The sequence below is a fragment of the Triticum aestivum genome, chromosome 7D (assembly GCF_018294505.1).
Source record: "Triticum aestivum cultivar Chinese Spring chromosome 7D, IWGSC CS RefSeq v2.1, whole genome shotgun sequence".
Classification (NCBI taxonomy): domain Eukaryota; kingdom Viridiplantae; phylum Streptophyta; class Magnoliopsida; order Poales; family Poaceae; genus Triticum; species Triticum aestivum.
In genome coordinates this window covers 67,119,894-67,131,617 of record NC_057814.1, presented here as the reverse complement: position 1 = coordinate 67,131,617, position 11,724 = coordinate 67,119,894, and the positions used below count along the sequence as shown (strand labels likewise).

Genomic DNA, 11,724 nt, shown 5'->3' with positions numbered 1-11,724 from the left:
ATGAAAAATGAGGTGGTGTTGACATCATACTTAGAGCACCAATGAATTTCACACATGTGAATTTCATAAAGAAATGACATCTGTAACTTGTGGACAAAATAAATAAATAAACCAAACCTCCAAAATGTGTCGTAAATTGTCCTATTTAGAGCACCAATGTGTCTTGATGCGTTCAAAAAACAATACCTTAGAGGTTGCACTTTCCTTTGAAAAGGTGCAAAGTTTTTTTTGCGGGGGGGGGAAAGGTGCAAAGTTGACCTTTCACTTAGATATGAGATGATCTCAGACGTTGTAGGGTTATCAAAACTGATAATTATGTGATCAAGTACATCTCTAGTAGTTGCTCAATAAATATTTTGCAATAAATGTTTATTGAGAGTCCCTCAATATTTATTTTAATTGCGGGAAGCAGCGAGGAAGAAAAGCGTACCGTATTGACGGAAGTGCAGAATTTCAGCTATACTGCCTTTGCAGTTTCCCAATAGACTCATTCCCAGTACCCAACCTAACATATAGGCCCCATTTATAAAGAGAATATCTCTTTCTCAAGACAACTGCAGAGAAGCGATGATGACAATGGTGTGTGTTTTCGCCTGCAGCGAAGAAAGCGGTGGCGGTTGCGGCTGCAGTGTGGGCCCATGGTATTTGAAGAGGTATAAGGGAGATGCACCCCCCTATATAATAGGGGAGTTCGTTTTTTTTGCACGTGAGTAACGCGTTGTTGGCAGCTCAAGAGGGAGGCACAAGCGAAGGATCATCCCCCCCCCCCCCCCCCGGCGGTTGCATTCGCTGCGGGGAACCCCCCTCCTTGCACAAATCTTGAGATGAGAAAAATTGGCATGCTAGAAAAAAAATGATTGCCCTGGTATACAGAGAGAAACTGCCACGTCGGTCAATAAAAATTTACCATCCTATAATATAAAGATTATCATGCCACAAGATAAAGATTTGCCATGCCGCAAGTAGAGAATTGTCATGCTACATGATAGAGATTTGCCATGAGTTCATGAGACAGGTAGAGAATTACCATGGTGCGTGCTTGTCATGTCTTGTTTTAGGGAAAAAAAAGTTGCCGTTTTGTAACACACATAGTTGCCATGTGCGGAAAAGCTACAACGCACATAAATTGCCGTGCTATAGCGCTAGCAATGTGCAAAAACTTAAAAACGCAGAATTTGCAATGCTATAACTGACTGACATAGTTGCCATGTGCAAAACCCTAAAAAAGCATAATTTATCATACTATAATGACCACTTGTTGAAGATTAGGAACAAATAAAAAAAAGATAAAATCAGGCCGTTCGCTCTGAGTGGTGTGCACAACGAAACATTCAGTCATTCTCTTTATCATTTCTAGAGGGGGTGAAGGGAGCCAACGCTTTGTAGTACCGAAATCACCGCTCATACACGCGCCCACGGGAAAGGAATGTTCTAGCAGCACAGAGGCGGTACCGAAAAACGATAAGGAGACGAGGGCAGTTTGATTTTCCATACTCGATGTGTCCGTCCGACAGAAGCGACGTCGCCACAAACCAAGACGATCGAGACTGGTATTTTGTTCCTTTCGTCCGTGCACTGAACCGATCAGCCGACGAATTCAACGTGCGTGCGTACGGCCAACCCGGCTCGCTCCCCCATGCAGCCGCCTCTCGCTTCCTGTCTATATACAACCTTCCGCGCGCCATGCCACTCATCGATCGAACTTGACCAGCTAGCACGAGCGAAGCTTGAGCTCGAGGGTCATCATCATGAGGCCGTCGATCATGCTGTTCGGCGACTCCATCACGGAGGAGTCGTTCGGGGAGGGCGGGTGGGGCGCGCACCTGGCGAACCACTACTCCCGCTCCGCCGACGTCGTCCTCCGGGGCTACAGCGGCTACAACACCCGCTGGGCGTCCCTGGTGGCCGACCGCGCGTTCTCCGCCATCCCGGCGTCGGCGGCCGTCGCCGCCGTCACCGTCTTCTTCGGCGCCAACGACGCGTCGCTCCCCGACCGCGCCAGCGCGTTCCAGCACGTGCCGCTCCCGGAGTACCGGGACAACCTGCGCGCCATCTGCGCGCTGCTCCGCGCGCGCTGGCCGTCGGCGGCGCTCATCCTCGTCACGCCGCCCCCCGTCGACGAGCGCGGCCGCGTCCGGTTCCCGCGCAACGGGGACGCGTCCGGCCTGCCCGAGCGGACCAACGAGGCGGCCGGCCGGTACGCGCGGGCGTGCGTGGAGGTGGCGCGCCAGCGCGGGCTCCGGGCCATCGACCTCTGGTCCCGGATGCAGGAGTTCCCCGGGTGGGAGACGGCGTTCCTCAGGGACGGGCTGCACCTCACTCCGACCGGCAACCGGCTTCTGTTCGAGGAGGTGGTGTTCGCGCTGAGGGACGCCAACCTCAGCCTGGAGGCGCTCCCCGCCGACCTGCCGCTCTGCAGCGACATCGACCCCGACAACGCCGTCAGGTGCTTCGAGGAGGAGTGAGACCATGCTGAGGATAAGGTTCAGAATTGATGGATATCGGTCGATGCCGCCCATGAAATTGTTTTTTTGTTTGTTTGTTTCTTTTTTGTTTACATTATTTGTTTTGTCCATTCATGTTGTACGAGATTGTCACGGCAGTTTGTTGGCTGCATTCGTTATTTGTTCCGCAATATGGAATTGAATTCGTTTCATCCGGGAGTGCTGCGGCGAAACATTGCATGCCGAGGGATTCTGTCGTATTTTTAACACGGTAGATACGCGAACGTTCACATACACTTACCTTATGGACACATGCATGCATACACATGCTGCTATCCTTAGAGTACACTTTCGAGAGACAAATCAATATTTTATCGCTTTTATTCCAAAATCACGTATCACCGATCAGCCTATTCGAGAGGAGCTGCTTTACGAGAAGTGCCGATCTTTTTTTAGAATAAAAGGGTTTTTTTAGAATAAAAGGGGGTTTGAGGGTGTCCCATTGAGATTGACGAAATCGTCATAGACGTCTTCATAGTCGTCAGAATTTCTCATCCCACTAAATGCATATCGTTAGAAAACCTGAAATAAATCCAAAAAATGATAGCACCAATGTTTTTCTTTCTTGATAAAAGAAGGGTAGGCCCTTCCGATTTCCATTACTAGAAACCAAGCATCCAACACGAGATGTCTGCGACTAAAAAGGAAAAAAGGAAAAACAAGCATGCTTCTCCCCGTGCCTCTAGACTCCAGAAGAAGCTGCCACAACGAGTTATCAGACTCCAGACTATAACACATAGATGAGACTTATTACAGACCAAACGAGCCACAAAAGCACAACCAAATGCTGAAGAAGAAGGTATACTAGTACGCAACAGAGCAAATAGCAGAGAGAAGAACAGCAGCGCCTGCCAGAAATCAGTTCTCCGGCCGCAGCATGTTAAATCTCCACCCTTGCGCAGCCCTGTATACTTCCCTTGCTACTTGCTCTAATAGTTTTGCCCCGAGCTCCAACACCTCTTTGTTTGGCTCCTTTGTGTGCAATATAGACTAGTCACGAATCCAGTGGCATGTTAGTCTGACAATAGTCATAGGATCAATAATGTTTTTTCTGTTAAAAATGATGCTATTTCTGCATTTCCAAATCGACCACAGCAAAGCCACAATCCCCACTAAGACCATCTTCTTATCTTCCTTGCAGAAGTTTTGAATCCAGTCCCCTAAGCATTCCTCAATTGAGAATGGGGTTGTTCTCAGACCGACCACGCAGCTGATTATCTCCCAAATCACTGAAGCAGCGGCACAAGAGAAAAACATGCGATCCCCTTTTTCCTCCTTACAAGGATCCGAGTCTATTGCAACAAAATCGGTCGTCGCAATACATGCCGATTTATGACGATAAGTACCTATTGCCACGAAACAACATTCGTTGGCAGCCGTTGCGACTGGACGCATGGTAATAGGTTATTGCCATAAAAAAACAATCATGGCAATAAAGTCTGCTATTGCAACAACCATGTGGGAAGTTGTCACATGTTTTCCCATGGCAACACTCACCTGATGCCACAATTTGCTTTGTGGAGATAGCTTTAATACAACGTGTAACGAATCATGGCGACTGATAGCTCATGGCGATAGACATTTGTGGCAACAACCTATGCCAACGCCGCTCGTTTTGTGGCGCATGCTCTTCCGTGGGAATAGTCAATTGTGGCAATAAACTGTGGCAACAATCTTTGTTTTTGAGGTATTAGGCATTTTGCCACGAACCACTACACTTGTGGCATTAACTTATGGCAACAAATATTCCAGTCGTCATAACAGAAAATTGCAACATACTAGTTTTGGTGATGATAAATAGGTATCACAACGGGTGAAATATTTGTTGCGAGAAACTATTGTGACAATTTAAACTTTTCGTGGTGCTAACATGTGGCAACCGAAAGTGGGTTGTGGTAATAGCCTATTGCAACCATAAAAAAAATACGGGCATTCAATTACAATATTCAAAATCATACGTATAATATGTAGATTCATAAAATTCATAATTCTCATAGCAAATATCCATCAAATGATACTCAAATGTAATTTAGCCATCCTAATTAAGGGCCAAGACTAAACTGTCTGTGATCTAGAGTCCAGTCGAGCTAGGACTTTGGATCCTGCAATCAGAAAAAAAATAGTTCTAGTTAATGAGTCCAACATAACATACACCATACAAGCAAGGGATTAAACCATAAGTTTAATTGTGATGTGTTATGGCCAATGTGGCTTTACTATACATTGAGATTGCGATCTACTAGTTAATATAAAAAAACATTAAGGTTGCAGACGACTCGCTGGAACCATTTGCGTCCTTGATCTGCTATCCCGACAGCCAAATGCAGTATGCTTCTCTACCTCGCGAGAGCTAGCGTCTTTGGTATGCTATCTTGCCTGGTTCAACTCCGACCTTCCTTCACTCCAGTACAGCGCCGACCATAACTCCCTTCGGTTGACTAGTCCAGGGGCAGCCAAGAAGGACGACCCAGACGCCTGAGAGTCACCTTCAGACCTCCCTTCGCTTTGGACCAGGATGATCGGTCGACGCTGGTAAGATCTCTATCTCGCTCTTTAGTTACTCCCCATTCTTCTACCAAAATGGATTTTTTAGGGTCCTAGAAATGTGCCCCCAAATCCCGTACAAATACCGCTCCAAGGGGGACGACTTTAGGTTTCCAGTAAAAAATAATATGCGGGCTGGGCCAATATGCGGGATCTACTAGTTATTTTTTGGCCCATAAACCGCATATCGGTCCGATTTTTGTGGATCGGGCCAATATGTGGTATCTGTTAGAGTTGCTCTTAGCCCGATATACAAGGGATAACCTATGGGCTGCCCTCATAGCCGTTACTTTTGTGGTTACCTATTTAAAGGCTCCTTCTTCCCAATAAGCTCCCTACTTTCACATATCATATCTAACGAAATATCACATACAAGAAATATTTATATCTCACCGTGAGAAAAAACATATAATATTAGACAATTTGAATTTGCATGCAAAACTAATAGTGAAATTATTGATTTAAGGACATGCTCCAACAAATTAGAATTTGTGCGTTGTTTGATTTGGATGTGTTTAATTTTTCGTGTTATTGCATATTAAAATATAGAGAGCGCCTATACATCGTTGGTGGCGCAAGCAACACTAATTGATGATCACCCGCCGCGTGCCCTGGGCTGACCCAGCTAAGCGAGGTCGCTTTGCCCAGCTCGCTCGCTCGGCTGTTTCCACCGGTTCACCATGTTGACTGGTCGACTGGTTGACCGTTGACCCATGGCATAGTTGACTGTACACTTCTATAAAAAGTTAAAAAATTTAAAAGTTTTTCGAGTTTGAAAAAAGTTTGTGGCTTCAAAAAATATTCATGAATTTGAAAAAAGTTAAAGAATTTGAAAGAAATGTTTCTCAATTCTAAAAAAGATCACCAATTTAAAAGAAATTCATGGACTCAAAAAAGATTCATGAATTTGAATTTTTTAATGTATTTCAGAAAAAGGTTGTCCATTCTAAAAAATGTTTGCCAGCTTGAAAAAAGTTACCAAAGTCAAAATAAGTTTTGTATTTGAAAAAACAACACGAATTTAAAAAATCATGGCATGAAAAAATATTGGCGAAAATGAAAATGTTCAGCCACTCGAAAAGAAGTTTGTAAATGTGGGAAAAAAATCACGGTTCCAAAAAAGTCACGAATTTTAAACACTTGCCAAATTTAACAAAAAGCATTCATGAATTTTAATAAGTGTGTCAATTTTAAAATTGTTGGTAATTTTTTTAAATACAAAAATTTCAAGGAAAAGGTCACTGAAATTTAAAAAGAAAAATGAAACAATGGAAACTTAAAAGTAAAAGGAAATAGGAAAAGGAAAATAAAAACCAAAGAGAAATCCGGAAGAAAACAAACAAAAAGCTGTTGAGGATAAACCTGGCCGAAAAAGAAGAAAAACAAGGTTTTTTTAGACAAAAGAAGAACTATGCGGAAGCTTCCAGAAGCAAACCGGGCCTAACGCACGGAATGGCAGCCCAATATAACTCCTCGCCGGCCAGCCAAACACCTTTGTTTTTAATGGGCCTTGGCCCAGCCGTTCATTATGTTTAAGAATAAGTTTATTTATTAACAAGGCATAGCCTAGTGGTGGGAAGGGGCTGATGCCTTCCCACCCACCCAGGTTCAAGGCATGGTACTTGCAATTTGGGTTTGTTGCATCAATTATACTGTAAAGGGTTCCCTTACAGTCTTTCTGTCAAAAAACTAGTAAATATGTCCGTGCGTTGCAACGGGAGAAGAAAAACTTAATGATACTCCTACCGAATAATAATGGCCTAAAACAGAGATGTGATGATTTCATTAGCAACCCGCATCAATTATCCAACATGAAAAATAATTATACTTTAAGCCAAGCCATCTTTGCAAATGGGTAAGAAAATGTATGCATTATCTGGTTTGTAACCTCCATAGTTTTATTCCAACTTCCACTATTTCAGGTGCTATACACCCATAGAGGTATACTAATTGTCCATACTTAATGTGCGACATATGTAGTGTGCGAGAGAAGGACCCGAGGTTCATTAGGTTAATTGTTGTGACCGATTGCCTGACCGAGAACTGAAAGATGATTATAATTTTCTAAATCTTGGAATTTTCTCTCATTGGCAATCTTCTCGGAAAGCTCAATCAAATTACATCCTCCAAGGCGAGTGGCCGCATCCTCCACTACCTGAGAGGCGGTGGTTACGGCGATGCCTCCGGCTCTCGGGCCATGGTGTCCGAGGCCGAGCGCACGGCGCGGCAGCAGGCGTGGTACAACCGGTGCAATGCCGGTCGCCACGCGCGTTTGCCAAGACAGGCGTGGCGCCCGGACGGGTCCGTAATGACACAGACCTCGCCGCGGCGTGGGCGCTCGACCGCTCCGTCACCACCGCAGAGACGGCCGCTAGGCGCCACCGCTGTGTTGACGGCGAGCTTGCTAAGATCGGCGAGGAGTGGTCTCTTAGCGACTGCTCCGCCAACGCCGGCAGGGTGCCGCCAGCGCCTTCGGCAGTGGCCAAGGCGACCCTTCGCATCGCGCAACAGGAGGCGGAGTAGCTCCTCCACGAGCTTCAGTCACGACGACACCGCTGCCGTCGACGGCACGTATGCCGATGGCGGTGCGGCAGGACAGGGCGGCCAAGCTTAGGAGGTGCTCATCCGATATAGGGTTTAGTGTTTTTAATAGTTTTTTAGTAGAACGGTCGAAATATCGTCCGTTTATGTAAATTATATTCGAATTTGAATGAAATCCACCCGGCTTAATCGAATTTCATGAAGTTAGTTTGAATTGTTGGTCGGATATATGCGGTTAGCGTTGGATGTCGGCCTCCCGCATCTGTGTCCGCGGACTGGTCCCCCTTGTCTGCGGACGGATGCGGGAGAAAATTTGCGGGTTGTTGTTGGAGATGCCCTTATGCTCAAATCTGATCCTAATTGAATGAGTGCATGCCTAGTCATCGAAATTTTTAACCTGGATGTTATCGTAGCTCCTACATGTCATATTTCACCCATATCTTATATCCTAATATTTTTTGAATTAGTTATGGTATTTGAATCAGGTGCTTTTGTTCAAATTCAAGAAAATGGCAGAACTGCAATATATTTGTTCGGTGATGATTGCCTCATTCAAAGTTCATGAAAACTTATAAATGGATGTCATATGTTATTTACAAGCTCTAGTAAACATTTCATGAGCATTGGAATTTTATATCACCTATTTATAGTTCAAATTCAAAGTTGGGGTAGATTTGAATTCAAATTCAAAAAAGGGCAGTCAAATACTCTCTGAAAACTCTTGGAAACTTTATTTTGATTTTCTTTCAACCCCTCCTTTGCCACTGACCAGTGGGTATGGATCAATCCAGCACCGCAACGTTCAAGTATCACAATATAAGTTTTCTTGTATATACAATGAATTTTTCAAACCATGTTTAAACTTCTTTTATTATATAAAATTTGTTTATTGGAACAGTCTATATGTTAGCTGCCTGAAAAATATGTTGCATCAGGGGCCATTAAATCATCATCCAACGGCTGAAAATAGTTCAGGGGGTCGTACAACGAAAGAATAGTACCCTGGAGGTTGGATGATGATTTAATGGCAGGAGGCTGAAGATGAATAGTATCCTGAACTATTTTCACTCGTTGGATGATGATTTAATGGCCCTTGATGAAAGAATCCAAAACGAAAAAAAATTAAAACCAAAAAAACCAACGAGAAAAACGGCAAGAAGATTCCCAAAACCGGGTGAGAAGCTTATAGAATCATCATAAAAAACATTTGCTCCCGTGCTCCTAAGAGCGGCTTCAGTAGATCCCTTTCCCCCCTAAAATTTCTAGTATAGGGTGAGACAGGTCAACAAAAATGTGTTCCAGCAGATCCGCTCCCCTGCCCCTCCCCAAAATACAAATTGGTGATCACAATCGAACACTTCCAACTAGCCTTATATATAAGGGGAGTTAGCTCTCTCTCAATACCTTCCCAAATACATGCCACATTAGCGTGTCACCGCCAATGCTCATCAGACCATCGCTGGACCACCACCCGCAAGACCACCACTACCGCCCATGTACTGCAAACCATCACCTTGCCGACACAGCTGCCCACGTCACACCTCTCGGAGCTCCACCAGTGTCTTCGGTGCGCGAACGCTAGCAAGCAAGCAAGAGAGAGAGAGAGAGAGAGAGAGAGAGAGAGAGAGAGAGAGAGTAGGCACTAACAGATGAGGCTCATATATAAGGCTAAGTATTGATGATGAGTCTTTGGGTGATCCGCTATACCGCACACATGTCAACCCCCGAAAAAATATTGGGAGAACCCCTATAACTACTTATAGGGGGGGGGCTTAGGTTGATTTGTTGAAGATTATAAGGCTAAGTATTGATGATGAGTCTTTGGATGATCTGCTATAGCGCACACATGTCAACCCCCCCAAAAATATTGGGAGAACCCCTACAACTACTTATTGGGGGGGGGGGGGGGGGGTACGTTAATTTGTTGAAGATGATCTAGTGGGCCGGCCCAACTTGAATGCTAGTGGGCGATCACACATATGTATCACAAATCAAATAGCTCAAACTCTAAAAGAAGAGGTAGCGCAAACATAAACCACGCTGCACTCGAACTTGTTTCCTGCTTCCTGGACTTCCATGTCTGCCGTTACGAATCACGTTTCTGGTCAGAGTCTTATTTCTGCTTCTCTTTCACTTCTCTAGGTCTCTCTGCTGTCAGCAACCAACAATTGTGTCAAAGACAAGCATAGCTTTCTTTTCTTACCCTCGCCCCTTCACCTTTCGACAAATGAGCCGCCAACAAGCGCTGGCCCAACAATCAAGAAATTTGAAGGAAGGATACATCTTACTCCAATGCATTATATATAATGTTTCGTTGTGTGCCAACAAAACAAGATCATACTCGTTAGATTCTTATCTACTTTATCAGGGGTTTTCTTGTTTCAGGATGCATCTTCATGCCTTTTAAGGTTTTAATCTTGAGATACACATGGAAACCAAGTTTCAGTAGAAACCGGCGGAAACCACGTGAAAACAGTATTTTGAAGTTTCACAAAAATACCGGATCTTAAGAGTGTGATGTTGTGTTAGCATGTGAAATTCTCAAGTTCAAATGCATTACTACTTACGTGCTATGAAAAAACAAAATCAACATTGAATAGTGTCAAATAGTAAACACCACTAATCATTGTTTTTTTTTTGCAGCTCGTAAATGGTAATGTGTTTAAACTTGAAATTTCTTGTGCCAATAGAACATCACCCTCTTAGCATCCTCCTTTTTTTTTTCTTAAACTTTTAAACATGGTTTCCACAAAGTTTTCTTTGAAACTTGGTTTCGTGTGATATTCTCTCGGTATCTTTATACCACTAAATTCCAAATGTACCAACACACTCAACGGTGGATTAATGCACGCTATATAGCAATATAATGCTTGGTACAAAAACCACTCCCGTTGTATCTCCATCGATCGGCGGGTCGGGAAACGTGAACGATCAAGTATACATACCATTTATTTCCCTTGCGTGCTTCAGAGACACGAGGTACAAAACTCATGTTTGAGGAACATATAATTTTTCTTGGCGGAGTAGATGCCAACTTACCACCCATGCGTACATCGTCCTTAACGGACACAGGCTACTTTACAAGCGCTTGCACGTTCGTGCGAGCTTACCTAATTAGTGGTGCTGAGGGTCCGGGCCGCCGGGGCTGGACCTCTTCGACTCGGAGTAAGGCATCGCCGCCCTCCCATCTGCTGACCGCCGCGCGCTATTCGCCACGGCCGTCGCCGCCTCCCTCGAGTAGACGGTGGCGGCATTGCTCCCACCGGCCAGCATTCTCCGGCCGGCCACCGTCACCTGCAGGTGGTCGGCCTCGCAACGTGAGGCCGCGGACAGCAGCAGCAGCAGGATGAGCACGGCGCACACCGCCGGCATGCTCCTCGACGTGCTCGAGCTGGACGCCATGGGAGGTATGAGCCTATGAGGTAACGCTGTAGCTAGCTAGCTAGATCCGTCGTGGAACGGAACGCTGCCTCGCAGCTCTCACTAGATCGAGTAGACTGTGCCGGTGGTGGTGAGTTGGGTACGTAGCTGCACGACGCCGAGGTGATTTATAGGGGAGCGTCCGAGGCCGGGTAGGCGGTTTGCCGTTATATACAAAATACTAATAAGCGCTGGCGCCATGGGTGGAGATCGGCTGTGTCGCACTCGCGATGACAACGACGAACCAGCGACGAGGGCGATGACCTCACTCTCACTCACCCAACGAAAACTGGACAAGCCTTTTCTCTTGGCCCGGTGTGATCATCATCATATATACATATGCCATGTTGCAAATGCAAATTGGCAAGTTGGACGTGGAAAAGGGGCCTTTCTTTTCTTTGGCCCCTCCCGATGGGATTTTCGAAGAAATCTCGCATTATAGATATCCATGCAAACCTTAAAAAAAGGGAAAGACGTCCATGCATGTTTGACATTGTTTGTTGGACCAACCATCATTATCGATAGGTTTAGAGTCACCAATGGAATGACATGAGCAATTAAATCCGTGGGAATGGGTATCTTGGGCCAGATCACAGCGGGCGAATCAGCGCCCACCGTAATCTTCACCCGGATACATGCATATCTCTCACCGCCTCTTGCCACCACACGAACTTTGTCCACACTATGTACGTAGGCGCACACGCCATTGATATGT

At 45.2% G+C, this 11,724-nt stretch overlaps 2 protein-coding genes across 2 annotated transcripts; one reads left to right on the top strand and one right to left on the bottom strand.

The window, feature by feature from the left end:
- Positions 1-1,567: 1,567 nt before the first annotated feature.
- Positions 1,568-2,628, top strand: LOC123169665 (GDSL esterase/lipase At5g45920-like). Its single transcript, XM_044587542.1, has one exon. The coding sequence runs from the start codon at positions 1,749-1,751 to the stop codon at positions 2,463-2,465; it is 717 nt and encodes a 238-aa protein (XP_044443477.1). The 5' UTR covers positions 1,568-1,748; the 3' UTR covers positions 2,466-2,628.
- An 8,016-nt stretch (positions 2,629-10,644) lies between these two features.
- On the bottom strand, positions 10,645-11,074 carry LOC123164434 (uncharacterized). The gene has a single exon (XM_044581916.1). The coding sequence runs from the start codon at positions 10,989-10,991 to the stop codon at positions 10,704-10,706; it is 288 nt and encodes a 95-aa protein (XP_044437851.1). The 5' UTR covers positions 10,992-11,074; the 3' UTR covers positions 10,645-10,703.
- Positions 11,075-11,724: the final 650 nt, after the last annotated feature.

Excerpts from the sequence above, each read along its gene's own strand:
- LOC123169665 (XM_044587542.1), top strand. The coding sequence starts at position 1,749 with ATGAGGCCGTCGATCATGCTGTTCGGCGACTCCATCACGGAGGAGTCG.
- LOC123164434 (XM_044581916.1), bottom strand. The coding sequence starts at position 10,991 with ATGGCGTCCAGCTCGAGCACGTCGAGGAGCATGCCGGCGGTGTGCGCC.